At 40.7% G+C, this 17,923-nt stretch overlaps 2 protein-coding genes across 5 annotated transcripts in view; one reads left to right on the top strand and one right to left on the bottom strand.

Annotated features, from left to right (window-relative positions):
- Positions 1 to 17,787, bottom strand: part of plppr2b (phospholipid phosphatase related 2b) — a 46,044-nt gene extending 28,257 nt beyond the window's left edge. For 3 of the 4 annotated variants that reach the window (XM_019862363.1, XM_019862361.1, XM_019862367.1), the window contains exons 1-2: positions 10,633 to 10,991; positions 5,636 to 5,743 (exon numbers count right to left, since the gene is read on the bottom strand). In XM_019862363.1, coding sequence (XP_019717922.1) covers positions 5,636 to 5,743 — 108 coding nt within the window. In that variant the 5' untranslated portion in view covers positions 10,633 to 10,991. Of the gene's footprint in view, positions 1 to 5,635; positions 5,744 to 10,632; positions 10,992 to 17,199; positions 17,288 to 17,696 lie in introns of those variants that run through there. The other variant, XM_019862362.1, reaches the window with a different exon arrangement.
- The window catches only part of palm3 (paralemmin 3), a 28,933-nt gene continuing 28,727 nt past the window's right edge, over positions 17,718 to 17,923 (top strand). The window contains exon 1 of the mRNA XM_019862360.1: positions 17,718 to 17,801. The gene's annotated coding sequence lies outside the window, so the exon portion shown is untranslated. The remainder of the gene's footprint in view (positions 17,802 to 17,923) is intronic.

Here is a 17,923-nt window from a genome sequence, read left to right as displayed (position 1 = left end):
ACAAGTGTGCAGCTTCTACAGAGGCCTCCTCCATCTTATTCATATTGGTATGGTTTGTACTCGGGGGGGGGTAACAAAGGAAACTACACTGAAAAAAAAAAAACAACAAAAACAGCGTGTTGAATTTACTCAATTTTATTTTGTCAAATGGTTGCGCGAAATAAAATCACCAGGATCCAAATACATGTTTTAAGTAGACTATACATCTACTTTAAAAAATATGTATCTCAATCCAGATAATTCTATTTCGCACAATTGACAAAATAAAATTGAGTAAATTCAACACACCATTTTTTTTCTCAATGTAACTTTCTTCTCGTTCGGGATACGAAATGTGCGAGAAGGAGCTTCTTTAGCGAGTGTATCTGGTTTTCACACATGGAAAAACTGTGAGTTTAAATTTGTTTGGGGGGGGCAGGGTGTTTGGGAAGAGTAAAGCAGTGTGGAACAAATGATTTTTTGGGGGGTGGGGGTGGGGAGGGGGGGAGAGCAAACACACTCAACAAAAGTGTTGCCTGGAGGTAAAAGATGCACGGAGGCACACAGTCAATCTGGGGAAGGAATGAGGATGAAAAGCGTGAACGCAAAAGGAAGATGTTTTGTTGTCGGGAGCTGTGGGCCTGATGCAGCTAGATAAAGAGAATGCTATTTATAATTGGTGCAGTCGGTGCTCTGCTCAATTCACTACGGTCGTAGAGAAAGATGCTCAAGACACCAGCACACCTTGTGTCTGCATGCTGAAGGCTTACCAGGGGACCGAACAGATGATGTCAGTAAAAAGCCATACAGTAGATAAAAATTTGAAGCACTTGAATAGTGGGAATTGTCTCAATGCTGTTGCATCATTACCTTGTTCGGATTAATTTTTGCCATATTTTGTTATTTGTATTGTATGCTAGGGGTTAACTATCATGTAATTCGATTCAAAGTTGATTTATGGATGACGTTATTTTTTCTTTCTTTTGCACCATGGGTCAATGCATAGAAATTATTACAGGTATTTGTTTTAATGAACTCTTTCAACTTCTGAACTTCTTGATTTGGAACGATTTGTGTTGAAAACACACTTTGAAGAAAGCCTACACTCTCCTTAATGCCTTTCTAATTCCACGGTATCAAATTCAATAAGGAGTCCGACAGATTTGAAAAGGATTTTTGTGCTTTTAAAATGTCAGAAAATATTCATGGATTTTGAAAGCGCTGAAGGAAAGGGAAAAGGCAAGCTCTCACACTCCAATCTACAAGAACGAGGAAATGGAAAGAAAATGACGACTCAGTGAGAATAAAGAAGAAGCTTCAAACTTGAAAAGTTTGAGCACAAGATAAAATGTGCTATCTAAGATGGTGGCAGGCCAGACTTGAGACACGATAAGAAACAAAGCCATAAACACACAGATATACGGAAAGGGAGAGCAGCAGACAGCAGATTGTAGAAAGAGCCACAGCAGGAAACTTGTGAAAAGGGACGCAGTCAGCAACAACATTGCACTGTAGGAAGAGAAATACGAAATAGGTAATGAGATGGTAATGTAACAACAAAGGACTGAGCGCCCTGCGGGGTGAGCTATGTTACAGCATGTTGCTTCAACATTAACAAGGGGGCACAAAGAAAAAAAAAAACGGAAAAATTCTCGATCACTTCTTGTGTTGGCCACAACAGCATTGCTTCCAGGTCAAAAAAAGAGATGCTCATAACAAACCAACATGAGGTTTGCGAAATCGGGTACTAGGGCTGCATGATATTTGGAAGGGGAGAAAAAAAAAGTGATATGGGTGTTTAAAACACTTTCAGGGACAGCGGTTACTACAGTGGACAGCGTATGATGTCATCAGGTTACAGGATGTATGAAAGGGTTAATATTGCAAGATTGATATTATCGCAATTCCATATGACAGTATTGATTTCTCACACGTGGCATATGATATGATATTTTCGCAATATATGTTGCAGCTCGATAAGGTAGGCATGAGGACAAACTTCAAGGAAAGACAAGGTCTGCTGGCCCATGACGGAGCGCAGGATGTCATGCCGAGAGATGAGAGGAAATTGAAAATATAATACAGCAAGAAAGGAAGCGTGAGGGCGAAGAGAGGTCTTCGCCACGGCACAACTTTTAGTGAGGAGAAAAGGCAAGGGGGTGGTAATGGAGAGCTCCAATTCGTATACATTATTACTCAAGGCAATGAGTGCTGGAGAGCAATGACACTTGCTGGATCTTGGAGAGGTTGACAGGCTGTCAGAGAGAATAACCGGCAATGAGAGGGACATCATCGAAGTGTGGCATGAAAAAAAAAAAAAAGCTTGAAAAATCCTTTTATCTCCAAAGCATGTCAAAAATAAGCTCATGTGAGAGAACAAGGAGAGAAATAAAAGCAAGCTTAAGATGTTGGCTGAACCTGTAGGGATTGTGGGATATTTGTGCGGCTGTACCGAAGGTGTGTCGCATTGCACAATGAAGCTATTAATGTGTTGGATGCAGCACAAAAGACACGCAGAAATGAGCTCATACAATGAAACAGGTGGGGGTGGAGATTTCTAAAGTGGAACCTCCAAATCAATTACGTGGAAACTAAAATTTGGAGTTTAACCAACATTTTCCGGACCATATCTACATTTTGAACATCCAAATTTGTGATCTGCTCACATCTCGAGACCTTATTTCAGCCAGCAGCGACGAACCGTGTGTTTCAGCGTCATGATCAAGAAATCTTGGTTAAGTGAGGCCAAGTTTAGCGCTCGCTACTGCTGTATTTTTTATTTATTCAGTCCAGTCTGTACACCGTCTCTGACCTTAAAGTCAGCCAGGATAGACTGCAGTGCACTCGCGACTCTATAAGCGGCATAGAATGTGGATGGGTCTGTTCTCATTCTTCTTCAGCATCTTGATGCGGTTCTCAGCAGTTGGTATTGTGAATTTTTGTGACTTTGGGAGATCCTGTGACTTAATCTGTATATCTGAGCCCATCTGTTTGTTGTGTTTTTTGCTGGTGACGAGAAGGAGCATGGACAGAGGAAAGTGTAGACCCAGGGGTGCCCAAGTCCGTTCCTCAAGTGCCCTTATCCTGCCTGTTTTGGATGTTTCTCTTCTCCAACACACCTGATTCAAATGACCAGGACCGTCATCGGAGAAGAAAGTGGTAGGAAGACTTGAGGATGACATTCGTCAAGGTTAATTCAGCCACAGATGGGGTTTCCATCACGAAAGGAAGTGGTTCATATTGGGCCCCCCTCCCAGTTTAAAAACGAATGAATTGTCAAATTCTCCTAGACTGGTTGGCTATAGACAGCATTCATGTGTTATATTTCTCCGGATTATTAACGTCACTGTACACACACAATCAAAGCAGATTACAGTACTTCATTTGGTAAATAAAGGCCAGCAATCCCAAAGCAGTTCCTTCTGCAGGGAATCTGTGATGCTTGTCTGGGATCATTTCAAAGTGAATGCCTGAAAACTTATTCTGACACCTCCTCAATGTCCTTCCTGCCAAATATCCATAACAACTAGGACAGCTTCGGTTTTGTTAATCTTAAAAAAAAATGCGTTCTGGAACAAGTTGGAGTTCAGCATCAGTTACCATGACGATGCTTCCAGCCGAAATGCAAACCATTGCCATGACAGCCAAGATTCCTTGCTGATATTACACAGGCTTGAAACCAAGTACAGTAGAACATTTGCATTACATTTTCTGTTATGTATTAATTAGGAGCCAGAATATTATGGCTGGAAAAATATGCCTCAAAAGTAGCACAAAAATCTCATCACGAGAGGTGAGCACGTTGAAGATTATCTCTACATGAGTGTTTTGCATTGGCACTTTGTGATAGCAAAGTGAGATGTTCAATGTTAGAACCACAAATGGAAATTGTGGCAAAGAAGTATCATACAGCGATGAAACAGTCACTCATCTTTATTAATTGTTCTACTTGTATGACAATTAAGATGACACATGTCACCTGCACCATTCAGAAAGCTTGCCTCAAAGATTTCTGACATGCACAACTCCATGGGACAACCTCTTAGCAGCCTATTGATACAGTTCATCTTTTCAAATGGTTTTAAATTTATAGTTACATTTTAGAAGACTAAATATTTCTAAAAATGTAACACTGCAGTTACATTCAAAAAAAAAAAAAAAGAAAATACTGCATGGCAGCTGTAATAGAGTCTACCAGATGCAACTTGTAAGTGGCTTTCTCTGATCATTTCCAGCTTGGCTAATTTAATAGAATCAATCACATCTTATGGGAGTCAGCGGACTGAATTCAAATCCAGCTAATTTTGTCACTTTCCCAACTGCTGCCCATTGTTGCTTTAATCCGCCTTAAAAAGCGTGTGAAACGACGGAAGAAAGAAACATGAAACCAAGCGGAAGAAATGAAGAGAACAATAATATGCAAATGATTCATTTGTCCATCAGATACGGATGGATTACTTTTTAAAATGCGTCTCATTTTTGGATCAAATATCTTGTAACGTAGCTCAAGAAACATTGTTCCTCATTTACCAGCATTTCTCACGAATAATTTAAGGGTCCCATTCCTCCACGGTGCTAAGAGTAAAAAGCTGCGCCGTCGCGTGCTTTTCTGGCAGCACAAAATTTCCCGTTGACTTAAGTCATATCGCCACTCTTTTTTTTTTCTGAAGAAGAAAGACGAACCCCTCCCTCTTCAATGTACAAAAAGAAGTTGTTTTAAGTTTTATTTCAGGTCATCCGATATTTTATACTCTAATTTGAAAACCTGTCATTGTAGGTTACTTACCTTCATCTGTATCTACTCTCCGCTCCTCTCCGAGCAAGTCATCTGAAGAGATCATGGCTACCACAGATTTTTTTTTTTCATGCAGGTCTAAGGTCCCCCCCCAACCCCGTGCTTATGCTTCAAGGCAGTGGTGGAAAATATACACCTTCCCACGGCAGTGACTGACTGCTAGGCTATACTTTGGCCAATAGCAAAGAATTTCCAAGCACTTTATTATTTTAATTCAACCTAGTTTGTGAATGGGCATATTCATTTGTGACAGCTGAAGGTAAAGCACATCTCGAGCAGCAATTCTCGAAAAAAAAAAAGAAAAGAAAAGAAAAAACATGCTTACCTTCAAAGTCTAAGTAATTTTCAAAATTAGGAAGAAAATAATTCAAATCACATTCTGTGAACGTACAATCAGGCACATAATTCATACATCCTGAGACGCTGTATGCACCAGGATGTTTGCACCTTTTCTGAACAAAATTACAACAAATCCACTGGATATTCCAGGACATGCAAGTCAGTTCCGACATCGTTCAACAAAATCATTCATATTACTCTCAAGTTGCACAAGATGTGAGCTACAATTATACCCACATGATTATGATTTCTCATAATGTTCTCAAGCACTGTGATCTTACAGCATAAAACAACATCTCAGCGAAGAACGTGGCGTCTCACCCCTCCCACATCGTGCATCCCTAATTAGGACCAGCTGGCACGCTCTTGCGACTTATCAGGAGTTAGATTTAAGAAGACGGGTGCAAACTGTTTTGCCGAACTCCTTATGCGCATGGCATAGAACTTTCCTAAGACTAAAATGTGGTATAATGTCGGTCGATAGGTAAACAGGTCAAAAGTGACCCACTTCCAGTGTCTCACCTCCACAAAGAGGAAGCAGGGTACAATGTAGGTGCTGGTCTTCTGATAGCTGCCGTCACCGAGAAGTTTCATCTCTCGCCTCTGGGCCGCCAGCCGTGTGTCAATCATCTGTAAAGGTCATTGGAAAAAGCTTCAGTTTACTTGATTCGTTTCGTGTGAGTCAAATGAGTCAATGATTGAACCACTAAACCGTCAATAACGGATGATTGATTTTCAACTCATTTTACATTTCACTCATTAAAAATCGTCGTTTCTGATGCAGGAGTAGAAAATGTGGCCGGGTAGAGTATCAAAGGCAGCATTCTTCACTATTTGCGTGCACAGCAATTTATCGGTACCGCAAAATTGAGACAATTGAGTGCACTGGATAATGAGCCGCATCTATTGTACATAAAAATACGAGTGTGCCTCCCTCTGTAATTTGCACACCTTAGTGGAGCAGTAACATGACACAGATAAGAGTTAATCAATGATAAACTAAAGCTAAATCTCTTGCAGTTTTGTTCCCACAGAGCACAGAATATATCCATGTGCGTACTTTCGTATGTTCTATTTGTTACGTGTTACCGATTTATGCATTTATGCTTAAATCGTATGGATTTGATTATTGCTGAGACAGCAACGGCATTCAACATTAGCCCATCGATCAAATTTCCCATTTTGTTTTAGCATGAAGCTAGCAGACATTTTCTTAGCGTAAAGGACAATTTATTTGATGATTTTTTTTTTCCCCACAATCTTGAACATCTTATTTTATAACTTCCCGTTGGGAATAGCGGTGGATTAGAGGTGCATATTCAGACGTTTTCGAAGAGATACCACAGATTCATAGACGGTAAATTCAACAGTTTAAAGGTAATTAGCCCGGTTTGCGTGGCAATAAGCTCTTAAAGGTGTAAGACTAGAGGTCTGTGGATGAGCCAAAAAGGGATTACAAAGAAATTTCACACCACCAGTAAAGCTTTCATTGTTTCAACCGATGCTATACTGAGACTAAAATGTTATGGGGATAGGCAAGAACATGCAGCCTGTCATTTGGAGAACTGTTAGCTAGCTGCCACACTAAACAATAAACATTCAGTGGGGTCAGACATAAGAGAAAACAAAAAGCACCAAGCGGAAAGAGATAAAAACAAGTGGAAAATAATTTTAAAAACTGCTTGCGGCACAACAAACAATGCAGAACAAAAATAACGTCGTGCTATCAGCAGAACGAGGGTGGGCGCTTGCGGATATGAATAGCTACCAATCTGCATGCTTTCATGCGTGCGGATTCGACTGAAAGCCGTGAAGAGTTGACACTTCAACATGAAGCTCATCGAAAGATTCATGAAGAGTAAACACAATTTGGGTGAGTTTGAAGAGAGGCTAAGAATAAACAAGAAAACTCCTGGGGTTGGGAAAATCCGCAAATAAAGCACATCCTTGTTTAACCCGCAGGGGTTACAAAAAAGAGGGGGGGGGGGATATTGGCTGATGCTCTGAACTTTATGGTAAATCAGCTGACAGCCATTTGATCTTGTTCAATATTTGCATGATTTCTTTTCGATGGAATATTTTCGAAAGACTGTATATGATTGACATCAGGCCTCATTTAAAATATTCTATTATTTCCTTCTCAGGCACTCCTGCGTGCTCTGCATGCATGCTGACAATCAGTATTGTTATCAAGAACCCGATACGCTGCCACCCAAACCAAGTTGTCTTACAGAGGGTAGCACACGTCCAAGACCAGATGATCCTTGAATGATCCCCGGAGGGAAAATTCAGACAGCTAAATAAATAAATACAATAAAAACACAAGTATGCATTACCATACAAACACTACATTTGTACTTTATCTGTTCACAGAACATTTTCCCAGATGGACATCAAGACCAGCTATGTACAGTATACAGGTGCTAATAAATGGACTGATACACTGATGGTAGCCCATTAAACCTTTTTTTTTTCCCTTTGGATACGGCTTTTGAATTAGTGTTAATTTCTCATAATAGAATCTAATATTCAGATGTCTAGCATATTTTCACATACACGCATGCACACATGTACAGTACATAAAACTACACTGGGGGCAAGCACAGGTAATAGCGAAAGCACAGAAGTGATGATCAAAAAACAAAAGCCTTTTAGAAAGAGATAAGAGAGACAAAAAAAATTGTGATGCAGATCGTGGGGGAGAGAGATTGAACCCTCGCAGGCAGGCTCAGCAGCGGGAAATAATAGCCAGATAAAACGGTAAAAGTTGAGGGAAAACTGTGCCACTTGCAAGAGGTACCTCTATGTGGAACAAAAGGATAAATAGGTGGTAGCAAGAGGAAGGCCATCTTTGAAAAATGGAGGAGTTTCTCACATAAAAAGGGACAGCCTCACCTTTGAAAAGAAAAGGGATTGCGCTGCAGTCTGATAGCACAATGTTTACATCTCGAAGATCACAGAACTTGAAAATCATCTTTTTATCAAAAGGCCATCAGGAATACGTCAGTGCTCTGGATTGTTTTTGCCTCCTCACATATTAAGTGTATTAGCTTATCTCCACGAATGACAACTTTAGAGGGTGGATATCTTCCGCAGCCTTGTCAGCCTTTGCCCCGATCGATTTTAGCTACCGTTGGGAAAGGAGGATTACAAAGCACCGAGCACCTGGACGCCAAAGATAGGAGTGAATGAACGTTGCAATTTAAGGTCCTCGGCTCGTCTCAAGTTAATTTCTCTTTTCAGTAGACTCGTGTACAGTATATCACCATGTGGTCGTTTGGGGATTTCACTTTTTTTAGGTTCCTGTTTTTGGGATGGAAATTGACTTCACTATTCGCAGCTTCACTGTTCACTGTTGTATAGACAAAAACAAACACTACTTGTATTTGTTGTTCCGAGTATGCCGAGCCAATACCGTATGGGTGATGCACTGCATGTCATGTATGGGTTCAGCTAATTTGGATATAAGGGTGGAAATTAAAGCAATTCAATAACACACGTTCGTTTACTGTTGCTCTGCCTTTCATCTAAACGCTGCAGTGTACGCCACAGTCTTCACTTTATTGGATTGTTCAGTCCTCCCTTTGCTGAACTTCAACTCCTTATCTACCAACAACCACACACTGAGAAGTTAAACCTTGAGACCGTTGTTTTGTTTTGTTGCTCTTGGTTGTCTTGTGACAACTAATTTGTTCACAGCTGAGTGAATTCAGCAGTTTCCAGCATCCCCTCAGATGTGGAAAACCAACCACCCAAAAGCGACGCAAGAGGAGCAGTGGAAAATGCTGAGCACGGATATAATGGCCCATCTTTTTATCTGTCGAGATTCTAGGTTGTACCTGTTCATTTGTTGACTTTGCAGGTTGACTGAAGTCTGTTCTCATTGATTGCTCTTGTTGAGCAACAAAAGTCTTTCGTAGATTTCCTTTCAGTCGACGGCCTCATTTGGGTGACGTCAAACACTGAATGTTTTATTAAGACAAGCCATTCGCGATTCTATGAAGCTTAGTGACAGGGTTTGCTTAGAACCAGTTGAATCGAGGTTGTTTCACAAAAGCAGGTGAACCACTTCCTCTCGCGAGACTGTGTCACATTTCGCATCGGAAGAATCAGCTATCTTATGGTTACAGTGGGGAACATTCCTTTCAGGTATGAATACCAATTTATGTCGGACTCTGGATGGGTGAAGCAGAACACGGCGGTCGGGTCACACAGACTTCCAGGCTTCACTTTTGCCAAGTCGCAGGTTTTATAATTGTGCTCTATGCATGAATAAACTCTATACTGTACTCGCAGGAAAGACAATAGGTACGGGATCATTATTCATGCTATCTGATCTTACGCTTACATGCCCCCCTTTCCCCTGTATTTCAGTCTGTCTCAAGGGAGATACTAATTCATTATTACTTTATTCACTATTAGCTGCGCCTCAGCTCATTAAGACTTTAACAAGTTGAACAGCATTCACCGCACCTATGAGGTAAGAACTTGCAATGATTATACAGCATGTGGAGACGCTTGCTTGCCACTTTGCAGGAGCAACCGAGAAACCAAGCGACATATTGCAATTTGACCTGCAATAAATACCCTCCTAATGACAATTGCAATAAGGGGGGGTTGATTGGCGGCTGTAATCTGAGGTAATTATGTTTCCTCAAATAGTAGCGCTGGGTAGTGATGGCCCCAATTAATTTCCAAATTAAACGGTGGGCGATCAAGATGGCTGTACAGGATTTACCTTTTCTTTGAAGTGATACCGCTATGTGTTGCAAATATGCGCCCGATTTCAGGAGAAAACTTTGAAGGTGGATTTAATTTGGGACAAACACGCAAACAAAGCAACGTGCTAGAAAATGTCATGTCACAAACCGTAAGACAGACATCTACACTTATAGTACATGTAATATACATTTTAAATGAGTTTGTATTTAATGAGGGATTTCATTGTATGAAGTGTACATTTTAATATGTGCATAAATACAGTTGTGCACATGGAAAACCTGCCTCTTAAGTAATACCTTACCAAAAACAGATGCCTGATACTCCTCAAGAGTAAAAACTAAGCCACCATATGAGGAAATACAGTATGCTTAATTGTGCCGTGCACTGTGCAAAACTGACAATGTTGCCAAGCCAAAGGCACCACAAATGTTGGTGGATTGACACATGCACTCATGAAGTTGCGCTGGAAATGCACAAGATGGCTTTTTTTTTAGGTGCCCATCATCTCAAGCAAGAGATGCCATCAAGCATAAAGCTGGCGTGACTGATTGTCTCTGGTGCTGCTGTCCGTGTCTTTCACATTGATGCGCTTCCATCGGCTTCCCGTGGGCACAAAGGAACCAGTTCCCTATTTCAGTGGTGCGCACTCATGCGCACGCACATGCGTGCGCTTCTTCCAGATAATAATATTGGCACATCTTTTTCACCAATTGAAGTCATATAAAATACACGTGAACTTGCAATCCAACAAGTGGTGGTTCATAACCCAACTGGTCTACAAAAACAAAAAAACTCACCTTAAACCTCTGGCTGCTTCAAGCTGTCACAAGGGCCACTTTCAAGTCCCCCTCTCTAGCAGGATTTGCCCCAGCGGTCCATTCTGTGGTTCCGTCTCTGGTCTCTCTCGAAGCACAACCTCTTCTCACTTCAGCCTCTTGATCACTGAAAAGTCCCGAGAGGCTCAGAGTGAACAGTGAGATTCTTGCCCGTGCCTGATACCCTGCTCCCTCTCAGCCTATGTATTTGTCTACGGTCCGCTGATAGGTCGTCGAGATGAACATGATGATCTTCAACAGCACTTCAAGGCTAATTAGTCAAATACAGAGGAGCCAAAGGCTCAGCGAGAGAAAGGCTGCTGGCTGTCGTCGCTGGTGAATACAAGAGGATGGAGAGGGGGGAAAAAAAGGAGCGGGGGGATGGAGAGAAAGTGTGTGCGCATCTGCATGCGTGTGTGGGAGCAGCGAGGCGGAGAGGAGGAGGGATAAAAAAACAGAGGGTGGGAAATATATATGAAGAAGAAAATGTGACATCAGGAGAAAAGACGGCGAACATGAAACGGTCATCGTGTGCACCGGGGAAGTGAGGTATGAAATGAGAGAGCAAGATAGAAAGTAAGAGATGTTTTGGCTAAAATGGACGACACCCTGCACTTGAGTGCTTCATAAAACCACCATGATCGGACAATACAGGAGATCTAAAAGGTCTCGACACCGAGGTTCAAATGCCAAGGTTTGTGATATTTAAAAAAAAAAAAGACCAAGATAAATCATTTCAAAACATTTAAGACCATTAATGTGGCATTCAACCTGTACAACTCAATCCAAAAAGAGAAGGGGCAATAAAAATACTTGCACAAGTGTGCACTGTCTTATAGTCAGCACACACCTGCCACTATTAAAGGTGGGTACATGCACTTCAATATGTTATATCACACAAGCTGTCAGTTGCAAGATGAGGTTGAGGAGATAGGCGGAAAAGTGGGACACACACACACACACACACACACACACACACACACACACACACACACACACACACACACACACACACACACAGCACATGGTCCTATATGGAGGAGATCTAAAAGGTCTCGACACCGAGGTTCAAATGCCAAGGTTTGTGATATTTAAAAAAAAAAAAGACCAAGATAAATCATTTCAAAACATTTAAGACCATTAATGTGGCATTCAACCTGTACAACTCAATCCAAAAAGAGAAGGGGCAATAAAAATACTTGCACAAGTGTGCACTGTCTTATAGTCAGCACACACCTGCCACTATTAAAGGTGGGTACATGCACTTCAATATGTTATATCACACAAGCTGTCAGTTGCAAGATGAGGTTGAGGAGATAGGCGGAAAAGTGGGACACACACACACACACACACACACACACACACACACACACACACACACACACACACACACACACACACACAGCACATGGTCCTATATGGGTCAGAGGCTCCCAGGTACAAGTGCGGCAGCGATTCTGCTAGTTTTGTTCCAAGTCTTCCCTGAAAAAAAATGGAAAGAAAGTTAGGGACGGATTACGTTGACGAGTAGATGTTTTGCACGTACACTGTACGCTAGTCAGGATGAAACGGTTCACGGACCTGCTGTGGCAACATTTCAGATGGTTATCGTTGCTACCATATTTATCACCTCTGAGACGGGGACGTTCGTAACTCGAGGTTCATTCAGGATCAGCATGTTCAAGCATGCTGCAAATGCGGCAGTGGACAGCTGGTCAAGAGTGGAAATGTACCCCGAGGGACTTGCCACACAAGACTGAACTTGGCGTGGAAATCAGCCCTGAAAATGGGCACTGCAACAGGACAATGTTGTTTATTTTTCCCACTGTTGTTTTTGCGAGGTGCTTATTCAGAGTTTGTTTTCTATTACGGTACACAATGAGCATAATGTAATTATGTGGTGAAACTCATTTCGGAATTGCTACATGCAACCAAATGTTGTTAGGGGAGCACAGACCACTCATGGCTAATTTGCTTTTTTTTTTTTTCCCCTGCTAAGAATGATCAGATCTTGTGTTGTCAAAGATGACCAGCTGCAGTTCCCATGGAAACCTGTCCGCATACGCATTTAAAGAGCACATACGGTGTAGATGAAACAAGTGCCACTTGAAAATGGCCTTGCATACAAGAGAGAAAAATGAGCAAAGTTGAGAGAACTGAGAGTGGGTGGATAAATTCAGCTAAGATGCCTGGGCTCTTAAATTAAATGTCAGCTAATGACTTTGAATCAACTACACGCTCTCAAAAAAAAAAAAAAAAAAAAAAAAAAGCTCAATCATCAAAGCATACACTGGGTAATCAAACAATCTAACACTGGTTTTTCATTTATTTTAATTATTATTTATTTCCTTTCATGAATGCAAAGAACAGTACAGCACACTGCAGGATACTTCAGTGAGAATTAAAAAGACATCAAATATCGATGTCAAATAAAATTGGGTATATACAGGTATCTAGTTTTGTTCTGAATGTTATCCATTACCGTCGCTAGTACAATGATAAGGCTAAAGGTTGCTTTGATGAAAGAAATGGTCAACCAGAGCTTTAATGGTCTGAATTTTACAGGGTTTTTTTTCTTATATCAGCCGTTGGTATACAGTATTCAGTGAAGAGCTATGTCGCAAGCTATTAAAGCAAACTTAATACATTTTACCAAACAAATATTAAGTAGCCTACTCTGACAAAATTGTCATTTTTTTTTTCTTAATCTGCATGGGTATGTTTGTTGTATTTGTATTACCTTCTATCAGACAGTGATTCTCAGCGTGACACTATTATGACTCGTATGCTCCCTCTACTGGTATGCCACAGAATCACTGCCAGAGTACAATTCAGACGTATTTAACTTTTTAGTTTAGAACATTTGAATTCAACCTTTGTTTTTAAACTTTCATTTAGGTCATGTTAATATTCAGTTTTTATGTCTCAACTCAACTGTATTTATAGAGCACTTTCAAACAGCCATCGCTGCATACAAAGTGCTGTACATGGAGCAAATTAACATATACAACAAACAGTAAAGCAAATCGGTAATAAAAACAGTAGAAAGCACCGAACAGCAAAACCTGAATCGTTACGACAGTGTTCTTTTTTTCTGATATTTAAGTGCAGTGTTAATGTACATAATGTGCGCAATGGTACAGTGGCTTACAATGTTATTAAAAACCAATCAGGAATAATTTTTTTTCTGATATTTAAGTGCAGTGTTAATGCACATAATGTCCGCAATGTTACAGTGGCTTACAATGATATTAAATACCAATCAGGAATAAAATTATTATTTTTTTCTCAATTAAGTCAACACAAGTGAAGAGACATTGTAGCAGTGAGAAACCAGCATATCAGGAAATAAGCAATCAAAGGAAAGCTATTTCCCTCATCAAATTAAGGAGAACAGAGCGCCAGAGCAAAATCTATTTACTTCTTGAATATTCATGGCAAAATGGACTGACCCCAAAAATAGCTTGGAGAAAGGGCATCCCGCTCAGTTCCAATGCAAATAATTTTGCAATTACTACTAAGTATTTCAATGACAGCAAGACTTGAACTTTATTTTCCATTTAAAAGGATTTTTGAAAAAAAGCTAAAGCAACTTAAATTCCTTTGGGACCTGTCGTCCGTAAAACAGTACATAAAAACCCTGAAGTGTTCCGTGAGTTGGATCAAGGTACAGTAGCTGAGTGGTTCAAGGAGAAAGTTCCCCTCACTTACTTATCACGCCTTTGCTTTGTTGTCTCATGTTACAATTCCATTGATCTGGTTCCTCTTTACTCAAGCATGCTACACATGTACTGCACACATTTCTAATTTGGGTCTCTTTCTACAAAGGCAGACACAAATGCAAACAAAAAAGCGGCGTTTGGAAGCTTCTGGTCCTCGTGCGCATGGACACACAGGTACAAAGGCACTGGGTCGCTGCATTGTTAATGAAAAAATGCAAAACGAACAAATCCCTGAGCTGACAGAGGCACGCACAAAATAAAGACTCTTGCTTTTTTTTCTTAGGATGAAGTTATGTGATACAAGCACGTCTGGATGTATTCACAAAGAAAATCTTTTCATGTCATCATGGGAAATTAGAAGTAGGCCGAGTGAGTGGCCGTGCTCATTTCACACACTGTCAGTGTAAATCTCAGCCAAGGACTTTTTAGCTTCAAAGATATTTCAATGATACACATTTAACAAAGATTATTGACAGAGGCCGGCGAATACTGTATATTATCCATGTAATTGATTTACCACCCGACTTTTATCTCCGAGGTCATTGTTATGCTTGTCCTGAATAAGTTTAGTTTTCACTTTTAGAAAATCAATTGGTAATCCCAAATGAAATTGTAAAAGCCTCATAAATGTACCATGTGTAACGATAAATGTTAAATCATACATACGGCTTGCATCGGACAACTTGCCAAGCATTTTCAGGAAGGCAAAGTTGAAGTTTGGAGAATCCAGAAAAAGGTAAAACACATTCCTGTCTAATACATTCCGGACAGGTGGAAATGGATTGCTTCTTAAAGCAAAATAAATGAAATGGTACCAGTCATAGATTCAAAGTTGAACATGTTCTATTTTTGCATACACAGCGCGCCATTTTTTTAATTTTGATTTTTGAAATGATAACATTAGAACTGTGGTATCAGAGAACAGGTAAGTGTAAAAGCTTTTTTTCTAAAACACAAATACAGTCAAACCTCGGTTTTCGTCCATAATCCGTGCCAGAAGGCTGTTCGAAAACCGAAATTGTTGGAAAACCGAAACCACGCGCTTTTTAAAAAAAAAATGTTTATTGAACACGTCTGCTCACAATGGAAAGCGACACGAGGAAGCGTCACTTCCTCGTCTACCGGAGGAAGCGTCATTTCCTCGTGTAAGGAAGGCGAGAGGAGTCAAGTGGTGGATTCAAGTGCGCTCAGTTTGTTCGAGAACTGAAATTTGTTCGTCATCCGAGGCATAAAAAACTCGAAATTTTTGGTGGAGAACCAAATTGGTCGAGAACCAAGACGTTCGAAAACCGAGGTTTGACTGTATTAGATTTTTTTTTTTTTTTTTGTGTGTGTAAATTTTACACCGACTTTCTGGCAGCCTGGTCACTTCAGTGGTTGGCGAGCCCTGCTGTACAGTATGCCATTTTATACTGGCTTCTCAACGTGAGGGAAGGATCTAGCACTGTGAGAGAAGTCAGCTTGACGTCACAAAGTGTAGCGTATTTTCCGCCCTATCACTGATAGGTAAAAACCGGTATTAGTACATATTACAGCGAATGAGCAATTTTAAAATTGCCCAAAAACTGCTGAGTACAGGTAATTGATTGTACATCAAAGTAAGCAGCGGATCTTGAGAGGAATAATTTTACCATACCATATGGGAAAGGGCCGTGCACCTCATTGGAGACAAAATAGTCAAAAGTGTGCAGTTGCTATGTTTTTTATGACATGCTGATTGAGACAAACATATCATGATTAGACAAAATGAACACTCGCCCGATAGAGAAACCGTCTTTAAATCGACTTTTGAGGATTACCCTGAGATGGAAAATGAATTTTGGACACTCTTTTCACTCTACACTCTGAAGTGGGGTACAAATGTGAACAGTTTTGCTCCCTTACGTTCAAAGTCAGCAGAGACCCAATTCACTGACATCTCTGAAATATTATCCTGCGCGATAATCCTGTTGTGTGGGGTGTGTTAAGAGGAAATTTTCTCCTTGCTGATCTGGAGTGAAACCAGTGGCGAAGAGGAAGACCAAAGAGATTTCTTGATGTTGGTAGGAAAGACTTACAGATAACTGCAGACAATGCAGAGAAAAGTGAGAGATAGAAGAGGAAAAAATCACTGTGATGACTCCTGAATAGGGTGAAGAGGAAAGAAAATAATGAGTTTAAAGTCTATTTTTTAACACAGTGGTATTTTGGCTTGAGTAACAGTGCCCAAAATTATGAGTGTTGCAAGTCACTAGCAGCCACTTGGTTGATTTAAATGATTATTTTTTGCTTTGGGTATAGAGCCAAAATGTAATTACGAGCGAGCATCAGACACACACACACACACACACACACACACACACACAAAAAGAAAATGGAGATTGACAGTTGTGATGCACTGTCAGCCGTATATTGTTGTTTACAAACACTCAAACACCAACATATAAAATAGATGCACTCACAAGTACATAGAGGGCTTCTTTGGAATGTAAACATTTACTTAACCAAGAAAAGATGAAAAGCAGTATCCTTCCTTTCATTGCAAAGGACAGCAGTTTTAAATGAAATTAACTACACGATTCCTAACCGACCCACGACCCTCGTGAGGATAAAGTCGTCCGGCAAATGGATGGATATTTCTAAGCAGCTTCATCACACTATAGGCATGAATGTCTGGCGTGAAACAATGATTTTTCCAAAAAAGGACTTAGTCATTCAATCAACTGTATGCATGCTTGTCGTTTGAGAGGTCAAATTTAAAGATTACAAATTAAAAGAGGAAGATAGCGCTGTTAAGCATGTTATACAGATGGCTTTTAGGGAACATGTAGTCGTTCCCTATACCTACCTCGGCTCCAAATGCTTCTCTTTGCTCTTGATTGTCCTTGAACAGACGCACACCGCTTCACATAGGCAATCAGTCACAGGCCATCTCACTGTAACAATGGAGAAAGTTACCTCAATTTTAACCCGGTTTTTGAAGCTTTTAGAATGTAACTTCCTTAACATATTTACAAAATCTAAAGACAGTTTTGTCCCTTTCTGGTGATATTGGTCTTGCTGGGGGGAAAAATTGTTGTCACGTCCCTGTAATAAAACGGAAGCCATCGTCGTACTGTATACAGTGTTGTTGCTTAAAAATGCCGATATTATTCAAGTTAGATTCCATGTCCAAAACAAAATAGAATTTCATTAAATTCCATCATAGTAGGGAATCACCATGACCGTCAATTGGCTGGTTCTTATCAGCTAATTGTACGGTAAAAGTAGGCAGTTACTTTGACTGTAATACCGAAGCCACAAGGCGTGTCATGGCGCAGGTTCAAGCGAGACAAGCATCCCAACCTGCTGTCGCTGCCGCCGACATTTGGACACTCGAAGCCGCCTGCCCGAGTGAGTGAGGAGGGGCCGGCCAATCTGAAGCTCACCAGTCGCCACCACCGGAGTCAGGTAACCACCGCCGACTGGCTTCCTTCTTCCTCCTCTTCTCACTCGCGAAAAGACTAGCGTGTGTGTGTGCCTGTCTGCCGGCGGCGGGGGTTTTTTTTTTTTTTTGTCCTTTTTTCCCATGT

Source organism: Hippocampus comes, unplaced genomic scaffold (assembly GCF_001891065.2).
Source record: "Hippocampus comes isolate QL1 unplaced genomic scaffold, H_comes_QL1_v1.1 scaffold7, whole genome shotgun sequence".
NCBI lineage: Eukaryota > Metazoa > Chordata > Actinopteri > Syngnathiformes > Syngnathidae > Hippocampus > Hippocampus comes.
Note: the sequence above shows the minus strand (reverse complement) of the source record. Positions and strands in the feature narration are given on the sequence as shown.